Source organism: Erinaceus europaeus, chromosome 18 (assembly GCF_950295315.1).
Source record: "Erinaceus europaeus chromosome 18, mEriEur2.1, whole genome shotgun sequence".
Classification (NCBI taxonomy): Eukaryota; Metazoa; Chordata; class Mammalia; order Eulipotyphla; family Erinaceidae; genus Erinaceus; species Erinaceus europaeus.
In genome coordinates, this window is record NC_080179.1 from 75,787,985 (window position 1) to 75,804,026 (window position 16,042).

General features: G+C 38.5%; 1 protein-coding gene and 1 non-coding gene across 2 annotated transcripts in view; one reads left to right on the forward strand and one right to left on the reverse strand.

The window, feature by feature from the left end:
• Positions 1-16,042, forward strand: part of ZNF280D (zinc finger protein 280D) — a 107,953-nt gene that overhangs the window by 45,424 nt on the left and 46,487 nt on the right. The window contains 4 exon segments of the mRNA XM_060178188.1: positions 945-1,062; positions 8,884-9,054; positions 9,167-9,276; positions 15,227-15,447. Of these exon segments, the coding sequence (XP_060034171.1) occupies positions 945-1,062; positions 8,884-9,054; positions 9,167-9,276; positions 15,227-15,447 (620 nt within the window).
• On the reverse strand, positions 3,577-3,680 carry LOC132534546 (small nucleolar RNA U13). Its single transcript, XR_009546242.1, has one exon. It is a non-coding gene; the product is annotated as a small nucleolar RNA U13 (small nucleolar RNA).

Sequence of the window (16,042 nt, forward strand, 5' to 3'; positions counted from 1 at the left end):
TTCTCAAAAACCTGCTAAATGGTTGAATGATAGCTTTGCTAGCTGGAACATTTTTGGCCCTGCATGGCTTGCTGTAGGAAAAGTGAAGCCAATCATTTTTTCCCCTTCTTTTCTTATTTTTTCTTGTTTTCAAATGTTTCTAATAAAGATGATTCTAAAATGTACACTGTGTGATTTAGTTCTTCATAACATTGGTGCACAGTGCTGCAGGGAGAGTCCTCGTTTGCCTGCCCTGATTTTTATGTGTTTAGTGGTCCAATAGGTGTAGAAGTTGTTACATTTGTTAATATCAGTAGGATTTTTTTCTTGTTTTACCCCCAAATATTGCAAAGTTCTTTCACATAGTGGGAATATTAAATAAAAGGGGAAAAAAAAACCAGGGTGTATTTCATTAGTGATTTAATAATGGTTTATAAGATTGTGAGAATGCTAGATTTTTGTAGACCCTAAAGTGTATTAATCCTGCTAATTTTAAATGGATTTGTTTATTTTGAATCCTTAAAATGCTAAAGTAAGGCCAGCAAGACAGTTTACCTGGGCAGTGTGCCTGCTTTGCCATGCACACCGGCCAGATTCAAGCTGCTATTATCACACAGGCAGAAGTTTGGGTGCTGTAGTATTTTTACCCTTCTCCCTGTCACTTTCTGTCTGAAAAAGGAGACTTGAAGTGGTGAAGCTAGTGATGACCCCCCCAAAATAAATAAATAAATAAATAAAAGTTGTTGAAGTAGATTTTGATTTTCAGTAACTAGCTGAATAAGCCAGCTCTACTAACTTGCTTTCAGTTGTATAATACTTTTGGTAGATATTAATAACTGTCTTTGTATTTTGGACTTAGATGTTTATGATAATGGCTGTTAAGTTCACCTTTGTAGAAGTTAATAAAAGAAAATAATTATAACTATGTTAAAATATAATGCTCTTCCTTTGAAATATTTTAACAGGGCTTTGTAATGAACTCATCACGAGTTGTATCTAGTAATTCTTCAGAGTTACTGTTTGACTTGACCCAAGATACAGGATTATCTCATTACCAAGGGGGAACAACTCTTTCTATAACAGGTTGGTCTCTGCACTTTTTCAGAACATTGTCAATAGAAGCTTGGTGAATATGCCTGTGAAACCGACTTTCTGTTTTGCAGTCTGTGCCTTCCTGCTACAGTTTTCATGCAGTGTGAGGTGTGATGACACAACTCATTCTTGGGTGCCTTTCTTGGGTGGTTTTAAGGAAAATCTTATTTAATAATGCATATGTTTCCCTGTCAAGTAGGTAGCCAGCCAATTTTGAGCTTGTTCTTATTTGGCATGGATGAAATTTTTAAAATAATTTCTGTAAGTTAGAGGAGTCATTTGATACCCTAAAATAGTCCTAAAGGAAGTAGTTTCTGTGACCATCAAAGTGAAAAATCTTACAGTTGATTTTTTTTCTCTTGCTAATGTAATTAAATTCTTTCTTGCAGGTCTGTTTTATTTATCTTATTTAGTAAATGATGTAAACTTGCTACTTAAATGTGATTATAGCGTGCTATTATAAAGTGGCTGCAGTAAGTCTGTATATGTTATGTATTCAGTAAATGCCTTTTGATGGAATAAAGGAATCTCCCTGTTATGGAAATGTTTTGAAGTCCTTTTATTACATACTATAACAGAATTATTCATTAACTTAAATTAAACCAGTGTGCTACGAAAGACTTTTGAAAATCCCCTGTAATCAAGGCATTTATGTTTTATATATTAGCAACTTTGATATATCTCAAATATTTGACTAGAGATAAGTAAGTGTTTGGGAAAGTTTTGGATTACTTACTAAAAAAAAAATGGAGAAAATACGCTAAGCCCTCTCACAAAATTTTAATAGTGATTAGTACCTAAAATTGTCTCTTTTTTCCTTTTTATTAAAAAAAATTGGTTACAAGATTGTAGGATCACGGAGTATAGTTCTACACTACAAGCTCTGCGCTCCCATCCTCCCACAAGTCTCAAAAACAGTTTGCTTGCTTTTTTTTTTTAGTTTCAGCGTATCCGTTCTAGACTCCACATCTGAGTGAAGCCATCTGGTACTTGTCCTTCCTCTTTTTGCTTATTTCATTAAGCATACCCATTTCCATCCATCTCCATCTCCCAAAGGGCACAATATCATCCTTTCTGACGTCCGAGTAATATGCAGTAGAATATATGTCCCTCAGCGCCCTTAGTCCGTCATCAGAGTCTCACCATAGGCTTGTGGGCTGTTTCCGCTCTGGCCACTGTTAATAGTGCTGCTATATTGCTGTAATGTGAATATAGAGCTGCAAGCGTCCTTTTGGGTAGTGTTTGTCCTCTGAGTGGCCGTCTAAGAATGGCACTCCTGAGTCATATGGTGATTGCATCTCTACTTGTTTGAAGGCTCCATGTCGCCTCCTAAAGTCGCTGCAGCAGTGTGCTTCCCACCAGCGGTATAGAAGAGTCCCTTTTTCTCCACGACACCGACCATACCTATTGTCTCCTGTTTTGTTGATGTAGGCCATTCTCACTGGTGTGAGGTGGAATCTCAGTGTAGTTTTTATTTGCATTTCTTTTGAAAATTTTATTAGTGACATAATATTGATTTACAAAATGATGAGATAACAGGGGTATAACTCCATAGCTTTCCCACCACCAGAGCTGTCTCTACTGCATTTCTCTTATAATAAGTGTTGCAGAGCATATCTCCTCTTTCCTTCCTTCCTTCCTTCCTTCCTTCCTTCCTTCCTTCTTTCCTTCCTTTTTTCCCCAGCACTCCTGTCACCAAGTCTGTCCCCAGCCCCAGCTATAACCACTATAGTTCTCCTACAGTCTTGGAAATAGGTAGACTTTTTTTTTTCACATTCATATATTCAGTTGTCTATATTCCACATGTGAGTGAAACCATTCTGTAGTTGTCCTTCACTTTCTTACTTGCTTCTCAAATTCCATCCACATCGTCTCAAAGGACACAATATCATCTTTTTCTGTTGCAGCAGAATACTCTGTTAGGTATGTGTCCCCTTTTTTATCCAGTCATCTGTCAAAGGGCATTTTGGTTGTTTCCAGGTTTTTGCTATTGTGTGCAAAGCTGCTATAAGCATGTAGGTGCATCTATCCCTTTGAATCGGTGTTATTATTTCTTTCAGGTCTACGCCTAGGAGTGGAACTGCTGGGTCATATGGCATTTCCATTTGTGTTTGTTGAAGGAGTCTCCACACTGTTCTTCAGAGTGGTTGTGCCAGTTTATATCCCCACCAGCAATGTGGTGTAGTTCCTCTCTCTCTTCGTCCTCTCCAGCATTTCTGTTTTATTGGTGGAGCCCATTCTCACAGGTGTGAGGTGGAATCTCAGTGTGGTTTTAATTTGCGTTTCTTTGATGATGTGTGAACTAGAGCATTTCCACATATGTCTGTGGGCCACGTGTATCTCTTAGAGAACCATCTGTTCATATCCTCTGCCTACTTTTTGATTGAGTTGTTCTTTTTCTCTCTGTTGAACTGTGTGAGTTCTGTATAAAAGTTTCATATTAACCACTTGTCTGAAGTTTAGTGTGCAAAATATCTTTGCCCATTTGCTGGGTTTCTTTTTTCACTTCAGGCGGGCACTGTGCCAGTGTTGTGACAAGGTTTATAGGCGGCGCACCTCGCACAGTCAGGTGAAAACCCACTCATTACACTGATGAGCTACAAAAGGATCCAGGTTTTCTGTTTGTCCGTATGGAATTTTCTTTTATGGATGTGTAGAAGCTTTTTCATCTGATACAGTCTCATTTATTCGTTTTCGGTTTTGTTTCCCTTGCCCATGGGGTGGAGTCTCCATATACATCTTTGATGATAAAGTCCTGCCATGTTTCTCCAATGTATTCTTCTACGTATTTTGAAGTTTCAGGCCTGATATCCATATCTTTGACCCATTTTGAGTTAATTTTAGTGCATGTTGTTAGGTGGTGGTCTAGTTTCATTTTTCTGCATGTGGTTGTCCAATTCACCCAACAACACATGTTAAGTAGACTTTTTTTCCCCCATTGGACACTGTTGGCCTCTTTACCATATATATTTATGCCTGTACATGTGTGGGTTTAGTTCTGGGCTCTGTCCTGTTCCGTTGGTCCGTATGTTCACTTTTGTTCCAATACCACACTGTATCTACTGTTGCTTTGTGAAATAAACTGAAGTCAGTAATCATGTGGATGAGTTTTCTCCTGATTCAGCCCTCTCTTCCCCTCCAAGCCACCATGACAACATTACTCCCTCCATATGTCCCTCTCCTTTTCCCTCTCTCTCTGGGAGCTGATGGGGCTGGAGTGCAGAGTCCTCTTATCCTCATCCTGTCACTTCTCCCCCGCTGGAAGTCTGGATCAAGGTTGTTTATGGGGAGCAGAAGGTGGGCGTTCTGGCTTCTGTAGCTGCTTCTCCGCTGAGCACGGGCGTTGACAGGTAGATCCACACCCCCAGCCTGTCCCCATCTCTCCCTAGTGGACCAGAGCTCTGAAGATACGAGGGTCCAGGACACATTGGTGAGGTCGTCTGCCCAGAGAAGTCGGGGTGGAATCACGGTAGCATCTGTAGCTTGGTGTCTGGAAGGTGGCAGGACCTAAATTGAGACAAGATGGTTAATGAACAGGAAACAAAAAGTAGGATCAGAGCAGATGAGATTAGGGATTTTAGGGTAGAAAAAAGCTAGGAGAACCATTTTAGGCTTGTTCCTGGGGTCACGTAACTATAGTAGTTTTGCTTGAGTTTGGTCGCTAGCCTGAGGTTGGATGAGAATATTGTCTGAGAGAATGGTGTCAGAGTCTTTTTGTGTAACCATAATACTGTGTCCTCAAACCTAAGATCCTGTAATGTTTTACCAATATTTTCTTCTATAAATTTTAGAGTTCCTGGTCTAATGTCTAGATCTTTGATCCATTTTGATCTGATTTTGGTGCCTGGTGTTAGATGATGAGAACGTTTTATTTTTGTACATGTGGCTGTCCAGTTGTTTCAGCACTGCTTACTAAAGAGGCCCTCTTTCCCTATTGAATGGTTCTGGCCCCTTTGTCATATATTAGGTAATTATATGTGTGTAGGATTATTTCTGGGCTTTCAGTTCTGTTTCAATGATCCCAGTGTCCATTTTTATTCCAGTATCATGCTGTTTGAATTACTATTGCTTTATACTATAAACTGACATTATTTATTGGTGTCTCTATTTTTTTTTCCCTCAAAAGTTCTTTGGCTATTTGTGTTTATGTTATTGTTTGTTTTGGTCTTAACATAATTTTTTAGCAAGTTGTTTGATTTCCTTGAAAAATGCTTTTGGGTTCTTGATAGAGATTGCATTGAAAGTATAGATTGCTTTTAGTAGAATAGCCATTTTAATGATGTTAAGTCTTCCAGTCCAGGAACAAGGAATGTTCTTCCATTCCTGTATCCTTCTCTGTTTCTTTTATCAGTGTTCTGTAGTTTTCCTTGTAACAGTCCTTCACCTCTTTTATGAGGTTCACTCAGCTATTTCTTTTAAGTTTTTTTCCTTTTTAAAAATGTTTTTTATTATCTTTATTAATTTATTGGATAGAGACAGCCAAAAATCGAGAGTGAAGGAGATAATAGAGAGAGACCCCCGCAGGTGGGGACCGGGGGCTCAAACCGGGGCCATGAGTGTTGTAATATGTGCACTCAACTAGGTGTGCCACCACTTGGCCCTGCTATTTTTTTAGGTTTGACTGTAAATGGGAATTAAGTTCTTTAATTCCTTTTCCTCTAATTCATCATTTCTACATAGAAATGCCACATTCTTGTTAGTGTTAATTTTGTATCCTGTTACTCTACTGAATTTATTGTTTCCATTTTTTTTTAACTGGAGTCTTTGGGGTTCTGTATGTACACTATCATATCCTCAGCCAGTAATGATAGCTTCATTTCTTTCTTTCTTTCTAATCTGTATATCTTTTATGTCACTTTCTTGCCTGATTGCAATGGTGATAGTGGACATCCTTGTCTGGTCCTTGATTTAGGGGGGAAGCTTTCAGTTTTTCCCCACTGAGGATGGTTTTAGCTGCGGGTTTATGATTGGGAATGATTTCTGCATGTCTAGTAGCATGGTGACTGACATTGTGATCACAAATACTGGAGCAGATTGAAAGTGAGCTTGATCTTGGATGCGAGTGAAATTCTTACTGAGAGTGTTGTAGAAGGTAAGGAACAATGTAAGCCAAACACAACAAAGATGAGTAGTTAAAGAACTTAAAACAAATACAGAGAAGTCTTGTTCTCCTTCTCCTCCCCCTCCCATCTCCCGGACTTAAACGCTCTAGACTGACCTTTTGAGATGAAGAGAAACAGGAACCAGGATCCAAAGCTACCTTCACTGGTGGGGGTTGGGCTTGAACCTGGGCTGTACACACGGCAAAGCAGCACACTGACCAAGTGAGCTATTCTGCTGTCCTGTGGTGATTTGTTTCTTATGTTAAAAATTTTCAATAAAATACTTATTCCGTTTTGTTGACTTTTTTTTTTTTTTATTGTATTAATCATTCTTGTTGTAGATGTTGTCATTGTTGGATTGGACAGAGTGAAATGGAGAGAGGAGGGGAAGACAGAGGGGGGGAGAGAAAGACAGACACCTGCAGACCTGCTTCACTGCCTGTGAAGCGACTCCCCTGCAGGTGGGGAGCCAGGGCCTGGAACTTGGATCCTTGAGCCAGTCCTTGCGCTTAACCCACTGCGCTACCACCCGACTCCCTCCCTGTTAGTTTTTTTTAAACTTTCATACATGTGAATACACAAACTCAAGTACATATAGTGAAACTGTTGATGATTATATACTTTGAAGATGGGAAAACTAATTCATTTAAATGTATTTCAAAGGATGAAATAATAGAACAATGTAGTATCTTATTTTTCTGGCATGTTTTCCCTTTTTAAAAGCTAACAGTACACCTATTAAAATAAGCCTTTTCCCAGAAAAGTAAGTTAGTAGTAATAGTTCATTATTTAATGTTTTCTGTGTGCCAGATATTGTTTGGAGGCTTTCAGCAGCTCAGATATAAAATAATTTTTAATAATGCTAATTCTCATTTATTATTGAATACCTTCTATGTAATAGATTCTGTGCCTTCAGTGTTAATGCAGTGTCTTACTAGATTCTTATAACAATTCTGTAAAATAACTTTTATGACTTTTATTTTATAAAAGAAGGAAGTTAGATTCCAAGATGTTAATTAAGTAAGCCAGAATAAATATCTGGCCACTGATAGAGCCTGGATTTGAACTTTTCTGATCTGAACTAAAAACCTGGATTGTTTTTAAATATATTTTAATACACCCAACCGCACCATAAGTGAAAGTAGAAGCAGCATGCATAGTGCAGTTGGGTGTATTAAAATACGATGTACAGCTTTAGAATAGCTATCCTCATTACTAAATACAAGTCTGTTTTCTGAAAATACGTTATTCACAGGGAAAAAAATTTGTCTGGCCTGGTTTCATCCTAAATATTCTAATTTCATTTGGTAATATTCTGAATATGACTAAAATCTTTTAACTTTAAGGTGATGGTTTGCAAACTTAAAAGTTACTGTCAGGATAAATAACATATGAAAGGAGAATTTTGGTACCAGACATACCCAATATGTTTCCTGTGAGACATTCATTAGGCTCTTAGGAATTTGATTTGAGAGCCACTGTTCTGGGCCAACATAATAGCTCACTTAGATAGTTTGCTGCTTTGCCAAGTTTGAGACTCAGGTTTGAGCCTGGCCCCCATAGCATCGGAGGAAGCTTTGGTGCTCTGACCCCCCCCCCACTTCTCTATCTCTGGGGGGGGAGGGGAGATAACCATTGTTCTAGTTCAGTTCATTGGAGCCCTTTCATATGAGTGAAAGATTATCATTCAGCATTTGTTGTCTTTACCTTGTGTCTGGGAGGGGGAGAGGGTTTGGATTGGGTGAGAACTAATACAGCCTAAAGCTAAAGTTGTGAGTAGACCACTTTTTTTTTTCCAGAGATAGGCAGAGAGAAAGAAGCACTGAAGCTTCCTTTAGCACACTGGAGGCCAGGCTTGGCCTGGTCTTGCACATGACAAAACCGCACGCTACTGAGTGAAGTCCCCCTGGCCCTGAACAGACTGCCTCCTACTAGACTAGATGGGGAATTAAAAAAGAAGTAACTTCACTAGATATTTGGAACTGTTAAATATTAAATAGTTTCTCTAGAGTCTCTTTTAGGTTCCTGAGATAAGTAATTTCTCTTACAGTGTTAGAGGTTGAACCCAGTTTTAGGTATGTACTTTATTATGGAGAAACCTCCCTGCTGAAATTTTTTTTTTGTTTGTTTTTTCTTTTTATTTTGTGAGAGAGAAATGCAGAAATAGAAAGCAGAACACCATTCCACCATTGCACACATAGAATTCTCTTTGCTGTTGCCATGTGGTGTTAGTTACTGAACTCAAAGCTGTATGCTTGTGAAGTGGGGTCTCTATTGCTGCGCCACCTCCCTGGTCCCTAAGTAATATTTAAATGTATGTATTCATCTAAAGGTGACCCATCTGTAGAAACTTAATTTGGAGTTCTTTCTGTTTAAAGGTTTTTGTTTGTTTAGGCTAGGGATATTTTAGTATATACACAGTTTTATTTGATGCCAGAGTGAGCATTTCCTTTAATAGAAAGGTTATCTTACTAATTATTTGAGTATGTATTATTTGAATATGCAAATATATATATATATATATATATATCACCCACAAGATGTCTGTACAACTTCTTTACCTCCCCTGGTTTCAATCACACCAGTGATTATAAATTGTCATTTGTATGATATAGTTCAGTTAGATTACCTTTAATCTAATTCCAGCTTGATTATAATTGTAGACCGTTTTCCAAAATATTTTAAAGTGTTCCTTTACTATTTATTATAGGTGTGAGTGAAAATCCATTTCTGTCAAAACGTCCTTCTGCTTCAGAAGTTAACATTGTTAGTTCCAAAAAGCCTAAACCTAGTGAAGGTGATGCTGGCACAAATGCCTTACCTATATTTCCTACAGTTCAGTGTCCTCCTATGACCCCCCCGCTGGTCATGCCATCACAAGGTAGGTATGAAATGTGGTGTATAAAGACATTATCGAAGGGACACTCATAGTTTTAGAAGTTGCTTTAGTGGTTGTATAAGGTTAACAGCAATATCTTTTGAATTGATTTTAGGTGCAAATACTTCATCAAATCAATCCAAAAATGGAACACCTTTTCCAAGAGCCTGTCCAAAATGTAACATTCATTTCAATCTTTTGGATCCTTTGAAAAATCACATGAAGGTAAAACTTACTTCAAGATTTAATTTAAAACCACAGATTCCTAAAACTTCATTATCTATAGTAGACAATGGTTTGTCTAGCTATTTAGCAGAGAGATCTGAGAGATCATATTGGCATTTCCATAAGGTCTAGGCAAGAATTTTTTTCATTAGTCATTTATTAGTCATTATTTTTATTGTGGCAACATTGATTCAAAAGCCTTTATATCTTTCCAGGATTCAGCTTAACACCTTTTCCAAATCTATGTAACCGTACCATGCCGCATCCCTGTACTCTAGACAGTCTTGACACCTTTTCCATGCCACATCCTGTCTTCATAGCTTCTGTTCCCTATCCTGAAGGACCTCCCCTTTGGTGATCTTGGTTCTGAGTCATAATCTGAGGGTTTGTTTTGGTATGACTTTGCCATGCTTTGTTTCTTTATGTCCAACAGGACTGAGGCGATTATGTGATTATCTTTCTCATTTTGACTGATTTTGCTTACTAGCACAAGCCCCTCCTCTTCCGTCCATGTTGTAGCTAAAACTAAAGGTGGAATTTCACCTTTTCTTACAGCTGAGCATTATTTCACTCTACCTCTCTTATAGATTTGTACACACACATATATCATATTGCCTGCATTGGACATATATGGGCTGTTTCCATGTCTTGGTTATTATAAATAGAATGGACACAAGAGTGCATGTAGCTTCTCAGATTATTGTCTCTGTATTCTAAGATTGGAACGGCTGGATCGTACAGTAGATTCACTTTGAGCATTTTCAGAAATCTCACCCTGCTCTCCATAGGGACTGGGCCAATTTACATTCCCACCAGCAATTCCATCCATATACTGTTAGCCTTAGGCTTGTGTCTTTTTGAGGCAAGCTATTGTCACAGGTATGGGGTGATCATTTTATTGTGCTCTTGATTTATATTTCTGTGATAATGTGCATTTTTTTTTCATGTGCTTGTTAGATACCTGTCTTTCATGAAATGTTGGTTCATCTCCCTCTTTTGTGATGGAACTTTTTTTTTTTTTTTTAGTTTTGTGAGTTCATTATCAGCCCTTTCTCAGATAGATGTGCACATGTTTTTTTCTCATTCAGTAGCACCTTTGTTCTAGCATTATCTCTTGCCTCTCTCCCGCCTCCTTCCCTCTCTGCTCCCGCTCCCTCTCCCCCTACCTCACTTCCTCCCACTTTTTTTCTCTTTCTTACTCTCTTTAATTGCCACCAGGATTACTTCTGGGGCACAGTGCTTGCACAACAAATACACTGCTCCTGGTAACTGTGTTTTCCTTTTTTTTTTTTTTTTTCTTTAAGTTGATAAGACAGAGAGATATTGAGAGGAGAGCAGGAGCTGGAGAGGGAGAAAGAGAGACATCTGCAGACTTGTTTCACCACTCCTAGAGCTTCCCCTACAGGTGGGAACCTGTAACTTGGACCTGGGTGGGTCCTTGCACAACGTAGCATTTGCTCTTACACATTTATTAATGAGAAAGAAAGAGGGAGAGAACCAGAGTATCACCCTGGCCCATGTAGTGTCAGGGATTGAACTAAGGACCTAATGCTTGATGGTCCAACACTTTGTGCTCTGTGCCATCTCCTAAGCTATGATGATTTCTTATTTTAATTGTAGTTTCTTTTGTTATGTAGAAGTTTTTCAGTTTTTGCTTGTTTTCTTTTGTTAAGAGAGTGAAAGGAGATTAGAATTTTAGAGTTTATGGGCTAGTTAGTTTCTAGGTCTTTTGATGGTTGGCCTTGGCTCACCAACATTGGTCATACTGCTCTGTCCGTTTTGCCCCTCCCTTTCCCTGTGTATTTGTTTTCTTCTTTAGCTTTCTGTTCTATTCATTCCAGTCTACTGATACCTTTGCATGTAGGACTCCTTTCAGTAATTCTTGAAAGGCAGGGTTGTTGAGTGTGAATTCCTTCAGTTTCTATATATTTTGGGAAGATTTTAGTTTCTCCTTCATATTTAAAGGATAATTTGATAGGATAGAGTACTTATGACAGACAATTTTTATCTTTTGATATTCTACATACGTCATTCCACTCCATTCTTTCCTTTAGGGTTTTTGATGAGAAATCCGGTGAAAGCCTGGTGGTTCTACCTCTGTGTGTCAGATTCCTCCTTTCTCTAGCAATCTGCAGTATTTTTCCTTGCCCTTGCTTTTGGATAGTTTTACTATGATGTGTCATAGTGTTGACTATTTTGGATTCAGGAACTTGAGTATTTGTTCAGCTTCCTAAATGTCTATGCTTTGAATGTTGCCCAGGTTTGGAAATTTTTTCTGCTATGTTTTCTTTTGATATGTTTCTGCTCCTCTCTCCTTGCTGTCGTCAGGCATACCAGTCACTCTCACATTCATTTTTCTGATAGAGTCTGCTATTTCAGAAAGAATTACTTCATTTTTCATGAATTTTTCCTCTCCAGCAGGCTTGCATTCAGAAAGTGTGGTGGTCTCATCTTCTTGACCTGATAATCTTTCTACAAGTTGCTTTATTCTACTTATAGGCCTTTTACATAAGCCTCAACTCCATCCAATATGTCCTTCATGTCCTATAGCTCTGTTTGGAGTTTTCTCTGTCTTACAGCGCTTTGGTGAAATGATCTCTGTGTTCTTGAATATCTATCTGTATGTTATGGTTAGGGTCTTGAATTGCCTTCATGATAAAATTTCTGAATTGAAATAGACATTTTTCCAAATCTTTGTGACTTTCAACAGTTGAATTTTTGCCCCCATGTTTTGGCTAGGCTTGGTTTCTGCTGTCCAGCCAGCAGGTGATGTTATGACTATGTTGTTTATGTCATGCTGCAGAGGAGAGCGTCTTCCATGTTACACTGGGAAAGTTTAGACTCTGGCCTCTGGTAGTCCTCTGCCATAGTCTGGGCAAGTCCGACAGTTTTAGTTTCTGACCAGCTTTTTCCTCCACCTTCTCAGGCTGAGCCTGTGTTCTGCTATGTGTGTGGTGCTGACTGCTGGCTGCTATAGGTCCTAGTTCATGCTGTTTTTGTTTGAAAATTTTTCCCAAGCACCTTTTCACTTACCTACACCCACCTGTGCATCAGTGAGTTCCTTCAAATGTTGTGAGGCTCCAGATACTTTTTTTCCGTTGATTTTTTTGTGTGTGTGTTTGTGTGGGGGCAGAATCTTTAGATTGCTTATACTTTATGGCCATGTCCTCCTGCCCCCAGACAGCATTTTTAAAAAGGAACTTTGTAAAAAAAAAAAAAATCCTTAAGAACAGTCTGATTCTCTTAAGTCTTATGAGTCTTAAGAAAAATCTAGAAACATATAGCAAAATGTTTCTTATTTCCCTCTCTTTTGTTGTAGTTTCCTTTCAGTTATATTTACTCTTGAGAGGAAGACCTCAGATGGTCGTGTTAGAAAATTATTACATTTATCTTAGTTTATCATATGGGTGCACAAATTAGTTATCATTTCGTGGGTCTGTTTTGTTCATTATCTCCCCCCTTTAAGTTTGAGTCTATTTAAGATTTTTGTACCTGGTGGCTTTTTCTTTAAAATTTTGCTATTGTTTTTTTTTTTCCGTTGTAAATTTCAAAATTGAGACGTGAACAAAATAAACACGACTGAAGAAAATCTTTCTATTATTATTGTTTTTATTATCTTTATTGGATAGAGATAGCTGGAAATCTAGAGGAAGGGGGAGGTAGATAGGGAGAAAGAGAAACACTTGCAGCAGTGCTTCACCACGCACAAAGCTTCCCCCCTGCAGATGGGGACTGGGGCTTGAACCCCGGCCCTTGCACATTGCAATCATTGTGCTCAACCAGGTACACCACCATCCACCTCCTGAAGAAAATCTTTTAGGCTAACTTGATGCATAGGCCCAGCTTCCCACGTGCCAGCAATTTCTAGCAGTGGATCTTGCTATGTTAGTGATTGGATGTAGCTATGTATGGGTTTTTTCTGCTTTTTTATGTTGCTATAAAAATGATCACTAAATAGCATATTTAAGGAGAGCTTAGGGCAGTTGGTTTATATTATGAAAGAGCTCCTTGGGTGAGTTGTTAGAAAATACAGATTTCCAGGCTAGGTGGTGGCACACCGTACTGAGTGCCACACTCCCCTGTCTCTCTTGATTTTTCGCTGTCTATATCCAGTAAATGGGACGGGACAGGACAGGACAGGATAGGATAGAATAAGAAAATAATAACCGTTCTGGACCCTAACTCTGAAAATTATAATTTATTAGTCTGAAGTAAGGCCCAAGGAATTAACATTTTAATATGTACTTTTGGTTTTTCTAACATGGGTCTTTCCTTGAAAAAAATCTCTATAGACATACTACCCAGATTCAAACCTGGCCTCCACCACACTAGGAGAAGTTTCAGTGCTGTGGGTTTACCCTTTTCTCCCTTTGTCTTTCTGTCTCTCTTTCTCTTTTTCTAGCTTAAAAAAAAGTCAGTCCAGCATGGCGAAGCCCTAGTGACTACCAAAATAAATCCTGGAGAAACACTGTAATGGAAAACTACTTACAATACATGGATTAGTTAAATGCTGGTAAAAAGGAAAAATGCTCAAGTGGTATTGAAATTGAAAAGTAGGGAGTCGGGCTGTAGCGCAGTGGGTTAAGCGCAGGTGGCACAAAGCACAAGGACCGGCATAAGGATCCCGGTTCGAATCCCGGCTCCCCACCTGCAGGGGAGTCGCTTCATAGGCGGTGAAGCAGGTCTGCAGGTGTCTGTCTTTCTCTCCCCCTCTCTGCCTTCCCCTCCTCTCTCCATTTCTCTCTGTCCTATCCAACAACGACGACAACAACAATAATAACTACAACAATAAAACAACAAGGGCAACAAAAGGGAATAAATAAATAAAATAAATTTAAAAAAATAAATAAATAACAGTAAGGGCAACAAAAGGGAATAATAAATTAAAAAAAAAAAAAGAAATTGAAAAGTAAAATATTTTCCGAGTTTTTTTTTTAAGTTCCATGTATGGAAATATTCCACATTATAGCCAGTTGATATAGCATTATGATTTCACTCATATGGCACTAGATTGCTTCTTCAAAAAAAACCCAAACATTTTACACAGTAGCTATCAATTTTAAAGATAGAATTAATGCTGCTGTTGGCTTCTTCCTCTCCTCTTCCTCTTCCTCTGCTTCCCCTTTTTCTCCACTCCCCCACCCTCATGCACTTTTGGCACTTTGATTCTGAGGTGGCTGGTTAGATGTACTAAAAGTCCAGTTCTGGAAGGCAGGTGGCAGTGCAGCGGGTTAAGCGCACGTGGCAAAAAGCACAAAGACCGGCGTCAGGATCCCGGTTCGAGCCCCCGGCTCCCCACCTGCAGGAGGTCACCTCGCAAGTGGTGAAGCAGGTCTACAGGCGTCTGTCTTTCTCTCCTCCTCTCTGTCTTTCCCTCCTCTCTCCATTTCTCTCTGTCCTATCCAACAATAACAAAAGCTATGGCAACAATAACAACTACAACAAGGGCAACAAAATGGGAAAAACTAGCCTCCAGGAGCAGTGGATTGTGCAGGCACCGAGCCCCAGCAATAACCCTGGAGGCAAAAAAAAAAAAAAAAAGTCCAGTTCTGAGTAGAAGCTATGAAATTCAGTATGTTAGATGATGATTAAATGTACAACATGTAAAACTACACTTCACTTTTCTATTTTTGGCACGAATGTGAAATGAATGTTTTTAAGTTTTGCTTGTTTTAAATATTTAAAGTCATATGAGCAGTTTATATCTGAAAGTGTAAATGGGAAGGAAAATGCCATTAAGTCACCAGTCAAGTCCTAGTTGTAAGACTCTTCCTTTTTTTTGTAAGTATGAATGTGTACCACAAACTTTTGGTGAATTATTTTTCCAGATAAACTACAAAACGTAATTTTATGTGGTCTGGTCTTAGTTATAAACATAAAATCTTTTTTTATTTTTATTATCTGGGGTTTTTTTAAGGGATATATCGAACTTGTATTTTTTCTCTTTCAGTACTGTTGTCCAGATATGATAAATAACTTTTTGGGACTGAATAACACAGAGTTCAGTTTAGAAAATACAAATATGACTGTTGATTCAGAGAAAGGAAAATTGATCATGTTAGTGAGTGACTTTTACTACGGCAAGTGCGAAGGAGATGCCCAGGAAGAGCAGAAGACTCACACGACTTTTAAGTGCTTCAGTTGCTTGAAAATCCTTAAAAATAATATTCGGTATGTAAATATTTATTTTTGTTCCTCTTTGAAAAGCGAAATGCCCTGGATATAATTGTCTTTCTCATATATTTCTTTGTGCCGTTCCCATAAGTGATATTCACACTCTTAACGGACAGCATCTTGTCAAATTGTACTTTGGAATTAACTGCCAGATCAGTGAGGTTGAACTTCTTTGAGATAAATGAATGAAGTTTGTTTCAAATAAAGTAGAATTAACTTCTTTTTCCTGTATTATCAGCAATATGGAAATTTTCATTATGTAATTTTTATTTTTAGCCACCTACAAATTTCATTTTCCTTCATGTCACAAGAAGCAAGAAGAACTTTTTGATGTGTCCAGTTTGATCTCTTCCTTTTCTTTTTTAACTTTTTAAATTATTTTTATTTATTTATTGGCTAGAGACAGCCAGAAATCTAGAGGGAAGGAAATGATTGAGAGGGAGAGAGACAGACACGTGCAGCTCGGCTTCACCACTTGCAAAGCTTTCCCTGCAGGTGGGGACCAGGGGCTCGAACCTGAGTCCTTGGGCACTGTAATGTGCACTCATCCAGGTGCACCACCACCTGGCCCTGTTTGATCCCTTCCATACTA